Raw genomic sequence first — 17,047 nt, 5'->3', positions numbered from 1 at the left:
ATCGAGATTTATGATTTCTGATAAATCTAGACATGTGTCTTGTTTTATGAGTATTAAGTGCAATCATGCACAACAACACTTATAGAACACCCTTTCAACACAAAGTGGTCTAAATGATGAGGTTGTATTTACATGGAGTATAAAAAGTGCACAGAGTGCCTTTTCCTCTCTTTGTAAATATAAAAGAGTGTCTTGCACAATAAATATGTTCCAAAAAGTGACATATTTCCGTTTTTAAATTTCCTTGCGAATGATAGAAGTAAGCGCAGAGTTTTGTCGGCAAAGATGTTCAAAGAAGAATGATTGAAATGATTGCGGTCCTTCAACAGCTAAAAACGTGAAATATTATGAACCCCTCAAATTTTGTTTTTTGCAGGTCACATGATATCTGATTATGGTCAGATTTCAAAACTACATAAACAGAGTGTTTTTAGAAACGTGTTTCAACTTTGTAGCTTCTTGCAGGCCTCTTCATTCTGCATATTGAGACTTAGTTAAACTTACCTTCACAGTAATAGGATTAAAAAATGGTATTCATTTTTTGCTGTTTTTCATTCAAATAAAAATTGTTAAAAATTGCTTATTTTAAAATTTGGATCTGTGAAAGAAAACAATTAAATTATAACATATAATAATAATTTTTTTACAACATAATTTCCACAAAGTAATTTGTTTGCCTTTTTTGCTGTTCTCAGAATATATTGAAATTCACTAGCAATAGTGATTTCAATGGTACTCATCACTTAACAGCGGGCAAAAAAATAACAATCAGAAAGATTGTTAAAAAAAAAAACAACATACTATTCTCAGTAAAATACCAGAAAATACAAATCATACATATATGAAATGCTTACAGATTACAAAATTTTATAACTTTAACTTATAAAAACTGTAAATGTTGCCGCATTAAAATAATCACCGAATAAATGACCACCAAAAAGTCCATAATTCAAAAATATACCTTTCCTTGAGGCCAAATGGTATTTTTGCACTTCTTCTTTATATAAATTGTCCAATGGTAGTCCTATTAAATTATAATAATAAATTCCTCAGAGACTGAATTATCTTCCTAAAACTTTGGCTTTAAAAATATTAGGTAGGAATTTTGTAATTCCCTAGGCAAACGTTGTTTGAAAACCAACTGGGCATCATTACAAAGTGTCCAGCCTTTGTCACATTTTAGATAGGCAGTACAATGTCCAGAGGTGGTGGAAGGACCATCATGGAAAATTATTGCAATTGCTACAAAAGTCCTTCCGATATTGATACTTGTGTTGCTACAAACTGCTTTATTAAAGTATCCAATTTTCTTCCATCAGCTGTACAACGTTGCATTATTAAAATTATGTATTTTCCAGATTTTGGTAAGAATAATGTGGATAACATTTCTGATTTACATTGGCTACACTCCATGTTTTGAATTGCACCTTTCACTAACTTATTGAAAGATACTGATTTACAGTCTGGTAATGTTAAATACAGAAATCTCTCAGTGTCTACATTGGTGCTACATGTATACATGCAATTTTCACAATAATGTTCCCATTTGTAAGAAAGGCCAAAAATATTTTCTATTTCTACACCTTCATTTTCAAAAATGGTAAGCATATACATTAAAATTTCCTGAGCATCTTGTTGGATATTTTGTGTAAATTGTGTAGAACCAGAACACACATCCAAAAGATTACGAACATCTGAAACAGATTGTATTTTACTTCTATCTGTTGTCAGAATGCAACAGAGAACAACATCTTTTTTCCCGATTCTGCATCATTTGTTCTTGCAAACCTTCAAGATAAAAAACAACATTGACCACTACATTAGCATAGCAGTTGACACCAGAACTATTTTCAAACTGATAACCAACAATCTCTTCAACAGTGTCCAATTTATTTTTACCTGCAATCGCAACATTATCTTGTTCTTTTCCCTTCTTGACATTTTCAGTACAGATATTCTCTAACCTTCTTTTTCGACTAACCATACGCTTTTCAAATACAGGATATTGACCTAAATTTGGAGCATACACCCTTCTTAACCTATTATACTCTTTTACACAGTTTGCATCTGCAGTAACCTTTGTCTCATCAAAATCAATCAAAAACAAACCAGATAATGTTCTAACTCGCGACAAAGCAACATATGCCATACCCTCTTTAAATACAGTAGATCCAATGTTCACTAATGCACTGTCTACACTTAATCCTTGAGATTTATGAATAGTCACTGCATATGCCAGAGAAAATGGAAATTGTTTCCTACAGACATATAAATCTTTAACAAGCAAAAAACAAACTGAACAACGAACAATTTCTTTAACTTCATCAATCTGATCAAATGTAATTTTTAAAAATTCAATTCCTTCTTTTTTCTGATAATTCACAGAATCCACCACTTTTCCCATTGCACCATTAACTAAACCTTTCTCTACATCCAAATTACGCCTTAAAATTACCCGACAGTTTACACACACTCAGGTGCCGGTTCGGATCCTGGAGAAACCGGGTACGAACCGTCGGTCGGAGCGTTTTCTCCGTCCGACTCGTACCTGGAAAAAAACATTACAAACATGGAAGTACGATTCGCACGGAAACACCATTTCCGTACGAATCGTAAAAAACACCGACCGACGAAAATATACATACAAATGTGATCCGGGGAAAGCGCCGACGTGACGTCGGGACGCATTCAGGCTGCGTTTCACGAACCAGGAAGTACGAACCGCACCGACGTCACCCCGCACGGATAAAATTCCCCGCCTGCCAAAAACTGCCGGGAAATCAGGACGACGCGCGCAAGGAGCACCTGTACGCGACGGACAGCCATGGACCCGAACCTACGTGTCATCCCAGCCCTCATAGCAGTCCACCTGCTCTACAGGAACCGACGCAGACGCCGCAGAAGGTCAGAACAACACCCAGGGGCAAAGGGGGGGGGGCAGGACACAAAACCCCCACCCAAGTCACAAATCATACATGCCCTGGACATACCTGACCTTCAGGGCCTGGTCACTTCGAGGGGGTGGGGGCGTGTCCAGCAACGGAAGTGGATGTACACGCGAACCGGCAACACAACAAGTCCGGTACGTACCATACCCACGCTTTAAGAGCGTGGGTACAAGTCGTACCACGCCCACACCTACGTCACCCCAATAATGGCGGTACGGCCCGGTACCCATGTTCCAAAGGCCTGGGTACGGGCCGCACCCCCACCCGTGTATGTACGGCGCATACCAACACCCCACCCGTGGATGTATGGACCGTACCCCCACCCCACCAGTGTATGTACGGACCGTACCCCCACCCCACCCGTGTATGTACGGACCGTACCCCCACCCCACCCGTGTATGTATGGACCGTACCCCCACCCCACCCGTGTATGTACGGACCGCACCCCCACCCGTGTATGCATGGAGCGTACCCAGACCCGCGTATGTTCGGAGCGTACCCCCACCCGTGTATGTACGGACCGTACCCACACCCGCGTACTTATGGAGCGTACCCCCACCCCAACAGTGTATGTACGGACCGTACCCCCACCCGTGTATGCATGGAGCGTACCCAGACCCGCATATGTTCGGAGCGTACCCCCACCCGTGTATGTACGGGCCGTACCCACACCTGCGTACGTATGGAGCGTACCCCCACCCCAACAGTGTATGTATGGAGCATACCCCCACCCCAACAGTGTATGTATGGAGCGTACCCCTACCCCAACAGTGTATGTATGGAGCGTACCCCTACCCCAACAGTGTATGTATGGAGCGTACCCCCACCCCAACAGTGTATGTATGGACCGGACCGTACCCCCACCCGTGTATGTATGGAGCATACATGGCCAGACACAGGAGGGGTGGGTGCAGAGTCCTCCCAGCAGTGCCCAGACACAGGAGGGGTGTGTGCCTATCATTCCCAGCAGTGCCCAGACGCAGGAGGGATGGGTGCCTATCACTCCCAGCAGTGCCCAGACACAGGAGGGGTGTGTGCAGAGTCCTCCCAGCAGTGCCCAGCCACAGGAGGGGTGTGTGCAGAGTCCTCCCAGCAGTGCCCAGACGCAGGAGGGGTGGGTGTAGAGTCCTCCCAGCAGTGCCCAGATGCAGGAGGGGTGTGTGCAGAGTCCTCCCAGCAGTGCCCAGACGGAGGAGGGGTGGGTGCCTATCACTCCCAGCAGTGCCCAGACACAGAAGGGGTGTGTGCAGAGTCCTCCCAGCAGTGCCCAGCCACAGGAGGGGTGTGTGCAGAGTCCTCCCAGCAGTGCCCAGACGCAGGAGGGGTGGGTGCAGAGGCCCCCAGCAGTCATGAAGTCATGTCAACAGACTACATACACAAGTACAGTGATCACCAAGGATGCCACGAATGATGCAGGTGGAGACATCGCTCTGCATGCATGGCCAAAGTTGAAGGGGTCCGTCACACACCCAGCTAATGCAGACACAGCTCAGCGCAACATATTGGAAAAACCCTGCAGGGAAGATGTCAGGGTACACAGAGGAAGGAACACACCTTGGGACAATTTCACCATGCAGTAACTGCTTACATGAACAAAGAAACTTAGCTAACACCTTGTGATGGCACACAGATACCAGGGTCCCCCCTATGACCAGCACACACAATGTTGCTAATCAAAACAGCAAGTGTGCTTGACTTCTCAACATATCAGCTTATCATATATAATGTTCCTTACAATCAGTTTTTGTTAACCAATAAGAATCATGCGTTTAAAAAACAGAAATATGCACCCTACCTTTCAGTGTAGAAGGTTGTCAAACAACCAATGATTTCTTGTCTTTTTTCAAAATTGCATCTTAGCCACCATTTTAGAAACATCTTACTTTCCAAACTGCCATTTCATTTACAGAGACCATCTGAGTGCATCCAGACCTCCTTACAAGATGCTTACAGTGTGGATTGTGGGACACAGCTACATTTTCTGGAGCCAAAGGTATGCAGAAAACAAAGGCATTCACAAAGACCTAGGTTTGCCAAATGTAGACATTAAATGGATTGGACAGAGAGGGTTAAAGTGGCACCAATTGATGCCATTGGTGAAATCCTTCATGCAAATCCAACACCCTGACCTCATAATAGTGCACTGTGGTGGCAATGACCTAGGCACTTTGACTGGGGTAGGTCTGGAAATGCTTATGAAGGACACCTTTGCAGAACTGATTTCACTTTTCCCTAAAACTGCCTTTGTGTACCCTAACATATGCCAAAGGCAGAAATGGAACTGGCCCGATCATTTTTGTCCACAGATTGAGAAAGCTAGGAAACATGTGAATAAATCTGTTTCTGCTTTTCTCCGAGACTACAGAATGGGGTCCATTTACAATAACAATCTGCGCTTTCATATGCAAGAGATGTATAGGAGAGATGGAGTACACTTTACTGATGAAGGAAACAGAGTCTTCCTCAACAACTTTAGACTCTGTATAGGTACTTATTTATAAGTACCAAAAACTCTCAATGAACACAACGGCTCTTTTTAGAGCCACTCAAGAACAAAACACTTAAGCTTAATCTTTATCTCCCAACAATTTCATTTTTTTTCCCTTGGATCCGCGAACCCACCGCGAGAGGATCCGTGCATCCAACGCGATAGGGTGCGCGCATTTCGCCGTTTTTGTTTTTTTTTAAAAGGGGGGCCCCTGGGGTCCTTCTGGGACCCCCTAAGCACCTCTAGAGGGTCAGAGTATTTCCATTCTGCCCCCTTTATATGTTTTACACACTTATTCCCCTTGCTTCTTCACCCTCGCTTCTACCGAGGCAGAAAATTGCCGCCAACAGTTCCTGGTTTCGAATGTAGAGAGACACTCGACAGCCAATTAGCATTCAGCGCGCGATCGGGAGGGTGCGCGCTCGGTTCGAGGAGGGTGCGCTTACGGTGCGGGTACGGTCCGCGGATCCTCCGCGGCCATAGATATCACTAACTTTTTTACCCTAATTTTCTCAGGAACTACTGAACAGATTCACACCATATATGCAAAAGTCACGAGTCCGAACTGAGGACTACCTCTTTGCCAAATTTGGTGTCATTCCGTTCAGTGGTTCGGGCTGTAGCTACGACAACAGATCCTATGGGAAATTGCATGGGGAAAACACGTTTTGGGACCCCCCCTTTTTTCTCGGCCCCCGCTTGACGGATCACCGCAAAACTTTCAGGGTAGGAGCGGAGCGGAGCTGGCCAAAAGTTTGGAAAATTTTGCGAGGATTCATCAACCGGCGCCAACGTTATTCCAAATAAAATGTTGCGGATTTCCTATGGAAAATAGGTCCTAACTATAACTATCTACTGGCGACCACCAGTAGATAATATATATAGATATATATATCTATATATATAAAAATATATATATACACATACTGAGGGCTGCCAGCAGGTAGTTGTAGTTAGGTCCATGTTTCCATACTGTATTTGTGTGTGTATATGTATATTTATATTCTGCTCCAAAATCCACCAAATGAGCTGTCGAACTCAGCGAATAATCCTCTACAATGAGTCAATAAATAATCCATCCTCAAAGGTAACGCAGCGTCACAATTTTTTATCCAATATGCATGGAGATGGCTAATTGGCGAAGCCCAGTCTCTTTAAGTGCCATATTTCATACAGGCTACCACTCACATTTTCTACTGGACCTTTCAGATGATCATATCCCTCGTCTGCCGTGAATACTCTTACAGGACGCAACCCGCAGGAGTAGGTCAAAAGACCACACTTTCAGCAGTTTGTAGAACTTCCGATCCAGGTCCATTGCAGAGTTCTCTTACGGCAGTTCAGGCAAATAGGCTCATAAACGCCATTCCAAAATCCACCAATAGACTTGCCGAACTCAGCGACAGGTGCTATCATTGCGTGGGGGTGGACTCAGGTTAAACACACAAACAATCTCCAAGCATATATGAAGCACTCATGGTATCAAATAATCATCATTTATTCTGCAAGTGACGCATTTCGGCTGTTGCCTTCCTCAGGCTTGCAACATACTGCCGGTTGCAGCCCACGTTGCTTTTAAATTATAAGCGTATGTCCCCATTGGACAAATATTGGTATTGAAAATAAAGAGAAGCCTCTCTCCCAGGTGTATTTGACTCCGGGGAACCCATCTCCTGGGGCCTGGCCTTATTCTTAAGGGGGTGGGAAGGCATGCAGCACCCCCTCCCCAGGCCAATATTTGCCCCACGGAGCCCATCCACTTGGGCGTGAGAGAGGAGTGGCGCAGCGGACAGGGTGGCTGACTCCAGAGCGCAAGACTCGCAGTTCGATCCCCAGTGCCAGAGGCAGATCAGCTCAGCATCATATCATCTGGGCAACAGCTCACCTAATCTTCCTGACAGCCCTCAGTGCCTTGAGACCCTTATGGGTGATTAGTACACACTTTACAAATACCGGGGGCTTTTTTTTGTACCTGGCCATTTACTAAAGCGAGAGGGGCATGCAGCCCCCTACCCAGGCCAATACTGGTCCCACGGACCTCATCCCCGGCACTAGGCCGGACACAAAAGAGGGAAAGGGGCACCCAACCCCACTCTCTGTGCCAATATTGGCCCAGGGTCCCCATACACAGTACTTGGCCAGACACTAAAGAAGGAGGAGGGCAAGCAGCCCCACCCTCAGGCCAATATTAACCCCGGGAACCCCATTCCCCTGGACAGGCCACTACATGGTGGGTGCCCCAGAGCCCACTCAGGGCACTCACTGGCTTTTCGTTGGAGGCTGCAGGGGGAAGTCCCAATGCCCCTACGGACACAGTGGCTCCTTCCCTCCTTCGGGAGCTGGGATTGCTTCCGCCCGCAAGGAGCAGCTTAAAATGCAGCCACTTGTGTGTGGGAGCAATTTTTTCATCTGTTTTCTCTGACATTTACATGCTCACGCCTGCTGCAAGTGTTTGCGCTTACTTGGCAGGAACTTTCAAATAGCTCTCGACAATCGAGAGCAAACAGAGATTTCCCTGCATGTGGCACTGCAAGCAGGAAAACCTCTGTCCTGAAGGTGGGCCCCTGGAGACATACCAGAAGCTGGACCTTGAGGTTGGCAGCCCCCAGGCAAATTAATGGCATCAGGAGTTGCACCCCATCGCCCCACTCCTTTACCATGTGCATGGCTGTGCCCTGAGAGGTGCACCCCAGTGCCAAAACCGGCCATTGGAGGGGCCCTCTCCTTTTTATTTATTGACCTGGTGGCCCCCAGGGTGGAAATCATCCCAGGAGGGGAGTGCTTCAGACCCTCCCCATTTTGGAACTTGGCCAGAGCCCAAGGGGTGGCGGCCCCCGATGCCGAAAATGGCCCAAGCATGGGGGTAGTGCGGCTTCCCGCTCCCTTTTCAATAATGGCCTGGACCCGGGGAGGTAGTGGTCCCTGGGCTGTTTTGGGTGGCCAAATTATATCAATAGCTACACACCTCGGTACCTGGCCCACATGTTGGGGATATACCAAACCAGCATGGGAGCCTGAGCTTGTGTTTTTTTTAATTCAGCAGGTCCTCTGTGAATTAGCGGTAAAAAGAAAATGTTTGACCCCCAGCAGGGTCCCTGTGGGAATCCACCACTAGGCCTAGGGGGTCTGGGTATTCCTACCCTGTCCCCTTCGCTTTTCTTCCAACTTTTTTCTTAGTACTCAGACGAGTCAGAGTTCCAAGATGGCTGACAACATTTTCTGGTTGAAGAGTTGGCAGCCAATAAGATTTCATGTTGAGATCTGTTGGATCAGCAGAAGATTTGTGTCCCTAGATATACAAATTTGTAACTCCAAAACTAATTAACAGATTTGAACCAAATCGCAAAAAGCACTCTTTCTGGACCAAGATCTGCCTTTCTTTCAAATCTGGTGTAATTCCTTTTAGCAGTTCGGGCTGTAGTTGTGTCTAAAATACCTACGGGAAATTGCATGTGGAAAATACGTTTTGGGACCCCCCTATTTTCATGGATCCCGCTTGACGAATCACCACAAAACTTTCCACAAAGCAGCTGAAGTAAGTTGCGTACTAGTTTTGAAACTTTCTTGAAGATTTGTCAAACGGGGCCAAAGTTATTGGCAACACAAAAATGCTACGTCAATTGAAACTAAGTCCTAACTATAACTACCTACAGGTGACAGCCAGTAAGGTGTGTGTGTGTATGTATATTATATATATGTTCACATATGACAAATAGGAGCACTCCACGGTATTCATGCCTTTCATTTATTTATGTATATTTTGTTTAAAAATTTGCAGATGCGTTTCGGCATTTCTTGCCTTTTTCAATACACATGACTAATTTCACCCATATTTAAAACATTATCATGGTGAGGGACAACAGACTGACATATCATGAAACTCGTAGCTCTTTCATGTCTGCCATTAGTACATGATTAATTTTGCATTGTCTCTTAGTGAGTGTGGCTTCATATTAATGATATCCTCAGATTGTCACTATAGTGGTGAGCATACACTCCACCATTGTTTGTCGTACCAGTTCACTCACCACATGTGGACAATGAAATGAAGGCAATTCCTTGCCCTGCTGTGATCCTGCTCCACCGTGTGTAGCCACAGGTACCTGTTTTGTTACCCAAGTCATCACATTTTTGTAATGTCGAACTAGTGTTGATGGATATCACATTCCTGGGTGTAGGCGGCGGGTCTGGCAGTTCACTTCACTTCACCACCAATTTTCCACGTACTACCAAACAAACTCTCGAGTACGTGCTTCCAGCGTCATGTAAAGAGACTAATGAGGCAAAGAGATAGAGAGGGAGTGAAGGATACAAAGAGGAAAGAGATATAGAGAGAAAAAAGTTGAATAGAGAGGCAGAGATAAGCTAAAAAAGAGAAGTGTGTGTGTTTTGCTTTAAGAAAAATCATTCAAAGATACCCTCTGAAGATGCTCATGCATATCATCTTTGAATAATTTGTCTCAAAAGGAAAAAAATATTGATGTGGGTCTGCTGCATATGACAGACATCTTGGATTTTTTTTTTAAAGAACAAACATTTGAAATGACAACAGGTACTGCAACCATGAGAAAAATAAAAGCTCTTAGAAAGCCAGTAGTTATCACAGGCCAGACCTGCTAGCTTTGTCAGTGCTTGTTCTTGCTGGGCTTTAGTTCCTTATTGCTTTATCTCTCTGGTTCCCATTTCGCTGTTGTGTTATCAACTCAGATTTCTGTTCCTCGTTCATTTTCAATCTCTAGCCTTCGGATCCCTTTGCCTACCTCTCTGCTTCCCAGTTCCCAGTTACTTTATCTTAACCCCTTGTGTGCCACGCCCTTTCCCCGCCCTGTGCCGGGCGTTGCATTAGCGGGCGGGGTTCATGACGAGCTGGACTCGTCATGGGCACAGCGCAACCGCGGCCCATGACGAGTCCAGCTCGTCATGGGCACAGAAGGGGTTAATGCACCTCAGTACCCTGTTGTTTTATCTCACTGGATCTCACTATCCCATTGTTTTATCTTTCTGTGTCTGTTTCCTATTGCTTTTTCTTTATAGGTTCGGTTCAATATCACTTTATCTCTATAGCTGTGTGAAATGAGCTAAATGTGGGTATTACAGACATTTTTTTTTTTTTTTTAAGCAGAACTTTGCATCTGATGCAAAATAAAGAGAATGTGATGATGTGCTAAAACTGGAGGAAGCTGGTCTAATTATTGCCATAACAATGTGGTTTTATAGCACAGGCAGGTATTCTACTCAAGGTTCCTTTAACATTTTTACATTTGATCTAATGCAAAAGGTCAATATGCCATTCCTTCAGTTTTGTCAATGGCAGTCTGTATGAGCGCCTCTTAAGGCCTGCAGTTACTCTCAATATGACAATAATTGACCGGGTGAGCATGTAACCTTCCCTCTTTGGAAACAGAGCCCGATGTAAAAAGTCCCATTTTCTGTTTGGTGTGGCAACTTGTTTGTGACGTGGGACTTATTTTGCACAGTACTGAGTGTACTGGTCCACCACAATTGGTATTAATGAGGCAAGATTCTGTTTGCTAATTACCCAAAAGGGCTGGGAATGCAGGAATGGAGGCAATCAAAGGAAACAAAACCTTAATCGCTGCATTAAAAATTGCAAATCCCAGTTATTTTTAGTGTGGTCACAGCCATAGGGGGCAGGGGGGTGGCTGCTGATGGCATGCAGGTGTTAGAGGGTTACAACCAAGGTGAGTGATGCTTTCTCCCTCAGATGTCCCCAGATCTGACCCACTCTGGTTATTGAAAACTGAGCATCTTCTTAGCACTTTAATCTCAGTGTAGAGAGGTGAGCATTCACGGGTTTACAGGGATGTTGTGTGGGCGCAGAGACTCAGAACTCAACAGTAGCCCTACAGGTAAGGCAATGCCAGTCTATGCAGCATATGACCGATATACACTCAGTGCAAGCAGGTTACTGTGTCATTGACCGACAGGTCAGTCTCCTTATGGTATCCGGTTTCTTAGCAATTACAAATTAGGTCATGGTTCTAAGCCCCTTGGGTTTCTGGCACAGAGTTCAGTTAACTTTAATTTTCTCCATTTGAGCAGGACCCCAGGACAAGCTCAGGATATGCTTGTGTGAGGATGGCTCCACCCTCTCTCTGCACTGCAGATTGAGCAGCAGATGCTACTGGCATTCAGTAAGGGCTGTTGCAATCTCCTGGTGGTGTTATGCAGGCCAAATCACAACCTTCCCCCCACCTAAATGGTGATCAGAGCCCACCCAATAATAAAGGCAAATCTACTGGGGTCCCATCGTGTCATAGGTCACAGCTGATGCAGCACCTTTCACAGTTCTTAGGGGCACAGCCCAGCAAAGCACGGGGGAGGAGGTGACGCTTTTCTTCATTGGTAAAGTATGAAAGGTTCACAGGGGGATTCAGGAAATGCCACTCCGACTTGCACATCGGTTGCTGTCATGAGCTCCTGGTCAAAATGGCCACACGCAGCAGTCAAATTTGAGATCTTTGCTGCAGAGTGCCAGACACTAATGAGGGAACTCGTAGAAACCCACGCCTACACTTGGGTTGGCTCCTGCAACTTTTCTCCAGCCTCTCCACACTTCTATACAGTTCCTTTTTTCAGATCACCACAGCAGGTTTCTTCTCTATATAGACTGTCTCTTGCACAGGTACGCTCCACTCCCCTCTCTCAGCAGTCCAGTTAGACTTGCTCATCTCTAGGAGACTGGCTGTCAGCAATTACAGCTCTAGGTCTCAGGAGTTTCCTTGACACTCTTCGGAGTGTCATCTCTTCAACCAGTGACAAATCCTGTATCCATTTGGAGAAGTTGATTGAGTTGACAAAGGAATATTGGTATCACCACCTCTCCACAGTCAAGCACGCCTCTGCTGAAAGGCCACTGCTACATTTCTGCAGGGATCCCTGCCTCCATCCTCCCACATGCTAATGTCTGGTGCTTCTCAAAATGTTTAGGAATGTCAGCAATACACTTTGCTCATCTGAGAGGCAGGTACCCAGTCTCCATCTTGTGCTATGTTTTTCTTGAGTAAATCCTAAATGAATGCCACTGATCTCATAACCACAACTGCCTGCTTTGCATACTCATAATATATGCTATGTTATATGATATGTTATGTTTTGAAAATGTCTAGAGCCCCCTCACACCCAAGGGTTTCTTGGTGCTCTGACAACCAGGAATGAAAGAGAGATATCATCACATGATACTTCTTACATGCATACCACACCCTCAGGACGTCTGCCAGGCCTGAACTTCAGTGGAACCTTGGAGAGGGAGTATTGTAGGTTTCTCACTCATGACAGGAAAAAGGACTGAATGTTCTACAGAGTCAAACACTGCATGTTGCTTTCACTGCTAAGCATGTATGAAACCGTACATAGACTGTAGTTCCATGTAATAAGGAAGTCACGCTGGTGTATCGTTCCAGACCACAGAGTGCTGCAGTCTTGGTCTTCGAAATATACATGCAAGGCCTCAGTGCACATGCATTGAGAACTACATATAGAAAATAGTGTTGATACTTGCAGTTAGGTAACTCAGGGCGGGACAGAGGTGGATGCTTCCAAAACCATGCGACATATTAGAATAGTACTTCACGGACTGTATTATGAGAAAGTTGTATTGCATGTTTTTTGTCATCCCAGGAACTACAACAATAAAAATAGTGACAGCTTTTGACAGGCCATGGGAAAATTAGTAAGTTGCTTCCAGAGACACGTGCCTCAAATGCAGAACCGACTCTTAAATTCAATTTGAATAAAATTATTTGTTTTTGCATGAATGAAAGTAAAACAGACCCAATAGCCTTGGGCTTTACATTGTTACAGTGTCCTACGCACAATCACAGAAATCGTTGACTAGGTCTTTGGTCCACCACTAATGATATATAGTTCATCTAGTTTAATTCCCTTCCACTTACCAGAGCTGGGGTGCCGCTATGTGTACTAGGACACCTCTACCTCTACTCCCCTAAGGGTTTGGACTGTAGAAGATAACTTTCCCTTCCAAATGGCTATTTCCTGCCCTGGACACGTTTTAAGCTGAGTAATCTTTCATAATTGTGGCATAGAGAAGCAAGTTCACCTCCTGGGACACTTATAAAGCCCCCGGTGCTGCCCAGCCATTTTGTGGATGCCTAGAACCTAAGCCACATTCAATGGAGCCACTGCAGCAACAGACCCTCAGGGGCGCAGTGCAGCATCAGAGGCAGAGCAGGGAGGTTTTACAATATATAAATTTAATTCAGCTTTCTTTACAAGAGCTTTTGGTAGCACAAGACATTTTCAAAACTCTTAAGCAAGGAGAAAACCCTCTCAGACCCATTGTACTTCCCCAGAAAATGAGATCACTCTTCCACAGCTAGCAGACTACACTGAAGTGGAAGATGTTGCTGCCAAGTTCAGCTTAAGAGCTGAATCCTGATCAGCAGGATAGCCTACCAAAATGTATACATATGGAAAATAGTCATATTTAAAGCACATATCAAAAACCTTGTTTCAGAGTCCATAAATCTGTTGTTCTTTTAATATTGTAATTCATTATTCCCCAATTCCCGTTTTATTGGAGAATTTGGTGCGTGAGCCTTGCAAAAAATTGCTGACTCATTCTTTTGATCTTTTGTTTATCCAGTGGTTGTGACAGTCCTGGGACTCCTGATATTCCCCTTCAGCTTGGACTCACCGTTCGCAATGGAGGCGTGCGGCTCCACCTGGGCTTACAACAGTGGCCAGTGCAAGCTGGGCTGGGGCTTCATGATGGCCATCATCACCGTAATGCTCTCCTGCTTCCTGCCCATCATTGGACGCTACAATTTAAATGAAATTAAGACGGAGATCATTCGCTCCAGTATTCAAGAAAGCATCATGGCAGCTGAGCGGTGCGGACTGAATTATTCCTCAGGAGGATGTTAGTTGAAATCATCTCCAGAAATATCATCGTTTTGCACTGAATAGCTATTGCCATGCTTTGATTCTTCTTGAGCACTGAAAAAACTGGGCAAATGGATTGGGCAAGTTTTTCTTTCATTGCAAAGAAATCAGTTATAGTCCTCCCATCTGCACACTCCATCTATCTCTTTACTACTGTGATTCACCATCATGGACAGACTTTTAGTCTTCCATGATCTACCTACCTGTGGTGTTTATCAAACTCCCATGATAAAGCTAAACCAATATGACATTACACAACTGGGGTCTTTATAATTTGAATTATATGAAGTGTGATATGAAGCATGTACGAAACCTCTGGATATAGGCACACAACTAGTCTCAAATTTACTTCAATTTTGCGTCGGGGTAGCATCAAATTTTTGGTGCAGCCCCAATGCAAAACCCATTTTGGGAATTACAAAGCTGTGAAAATCCCTATTTGCATGGCTTGGTGTAGCTTTGTAATAGAAAAAAAGGTCATGCAAGGCTGTGCTTAGTGCTGTCTTGCATTACCTTGCATCAGGTAGTAGGCACGGCCTGTCCTTAAGGGTGGACAGTACCCGCCCACCCTCAGCCCCACTTTTTTGCACACATGAAGAGTCTCTGTCAGCCTGAGCAAAGGTCAGCCTGACAGAAAGTCTTTATGTTCAGGTCAGGCAGCCAGTGTTAATGCATGTGCTAAATGTGCAGGTGCATGGCTGCCTGAGCTGAATTTTGCCGGGCTGAGGATTTAACAACCCAGTAGGCATGCCCTCCTCTGGGCAGTAAAGCGCATAAATTCCTCATCCCTCGAAGGGATGTATCACAGATAGACTGGACCTAGGCTGCTCAGTTTTAAGTCCTGAAATGCCCAGGTCCAATTGTCCATCAGTGACACCTCACCACCGAGTGGTGGGAATCAGCAACTCTCACTGACCCCATTCCAATCTGTGACAAATATAAGAGACTGTTACTTCCTCTCCTTGGCTGACTCAGAGACTTTCTTTCCGCCACCTGAGACCACCGCTGCGGCCAAGTTCGTTTTATCATTTTAGTGTTTGGTGAATGAGTGTGTGTATGTATGTATGAATGTATTTGTATTATTATGTGCTTGCTGTGAATGGATGTGTGCATGTGGATGGTGGGTTTATCTGTGCTTGCTTGTGAATGTGTGTGCTTGTGTCCCGCCCGCCTTTCTGTCAGCCCAATTTACCAGTGGCCACTATTAAGTAGGTGTTACATGGGTGGTGCATGGGTATTACACTGCATCCACCGATGTATTTTGACATGCCCCATATTTACAAAAGTTTATAAACATGAGTTTGTACCAAGATGATGCGCCTATCTGAGGCTGTTTTAATAAGGAGAAATATCTTTATTTCTCCTCGTTATTTCTTCTTTGCATGTGTGCTGAATTCTGTGAACACATACAAGGAGGATATGTCCTGTAAGCAAAGTTTTTGTGAAGGAAGGTATCCTTTCCAGCACAAAAACTAACCTGACCACAACACAGGCACCCATGCGACCTGACACAAAGGTCCTCGTGTTGGTGCCAGGCAGCCACAAGTGTGCCACTACTAGGAGATTGCAGAACAATGCCATATCTTTGAAAATATATACCTTCACTTGCTTCTCTGAGTTGCATGAAATGTTAGTAAATATGCACCCATGCCTACTAACTGTAAATATCCCCCATTTAAAACCGCATGCTATGGGGATAATGTTCTTCCCTCGGGCAGGAAATGAAGGTTCCAAACTATCTGAATTTGCTGCAGGAGCAGTCACTGGCCACCGCTGCACATGGCCTATCCAGGGATCTTTGTTTCCCTAGCTCAACTCTTCCAACTGGGAGTAAAAGAATGCTGTGCTGAACTTACCAATTCATGATATCAGAAATGCTGTGTATAGATCTTTCCTTCACTGGCCATGTTGTTTCCATCAGGCTATCTGTTGAGTACACTCTTCACATCAGAGAGAAAAGTGTAGTTTTGTGTCAAGTGAATTTAGTAGCACAGAAAACAACCACTAAAGGACTGGGCAGCGTAATTCCAATGAGGTCTCAGTGAGCTTCTCATATTCTAGACGCTCAGCTCCAGGTGCAGACTATAACACATTCCCCACATGCTAAACACTGTAGAACTTGTATGCAACAAAAATAACAGTTGTTGGAAGTAAGAACCAAAATAATAAAAAGTGGAAGGGACAAGGATTCTGAGATTTAGAACTCTAAAAATAGAACAGCGGGCAGTAAAAATAAACAAACCAGATGCAAATTGCACACAAAACATAGAGCACATACGCTGTGTAAGTCAAAAGTGACAGCAAATACAGACATCATTCCACCTGTGCTAAAATTCCACATAATACAAGTAGAACTTGTCCAACGGTGTTTGCTTACAAACTCCATACAGCTAGGATCCCGGTCCTGTGAAATACTTTCTTCATTTGGACCATTCCCAACACTGGATTTGACTAATCTGGACATAATTCACAGGTCTCCTGTGTCCACCACCATAACATTCCGTGTGATCTTAACAATTGTGGAAAGACCAAGGAAACATGTGCAACCATTTTTCCTAAATCTTCACCACCCACTCTCAACTTTATATGCTGAATTTTGTGACTTTTATCAAACCAATACTAATGTTCATTTACCCGAACAAACATTTGACGATTTTCAGCCTCTCTTTTCCTCAAACCAAAATTC

At 44.5% G+C, this 17,047-nt stretch overlaps 1 protein-coding gene across 6 annotated transcripts in view; it reads left to right on the top strand.

Moving 5' to 3' along the window:
* LHFPL7 (LHFPL tetraspan subfamily member 7) overlaps positions 1 to 14,609 on the top strand; it is a 187,088-nt gene extending 172,479 nt beyond the window's left edge. For all 6 annotated transcript variants that reach the window (XM_085633418.1, XM_085633414.1, XM_085633417.1 and 3 more), the window contains one exon: positions 14,063 to 14,609. In XM_085633418.1, coding sequence (XP_085489544.1) covers positions 14,063 to 14,343 — 281 coding nt within the window. In that variant the 3' untranslated portion in view covers positions 14,344 to 14,609. The remainder of the gene's footprint in view (positions 1 to 14,062) is intronic.
* The last annotated feature ends 2,438 nt before the right edge of the window (positions 14,610 to 17,047 follow it).

The sequence above is a fragment of the Triturus cristatus genome, chromosome 11 (assembly GCF_964204655.1).
Source record: "Triturus cristatus chromosome 11, aTriCri1.1, whole genome shotgun sequence".
NCBI lineage: Eukaryota > Metazoa > Chordata > Amphibia > Caudata > Salamandridae > Triturus > Triturus cristatus.
The sequence above is the reverse complement of the archived record's forward strand: the minus strand, read 5'-3'. Positions and strand labels throughout refer to the sequence as shown.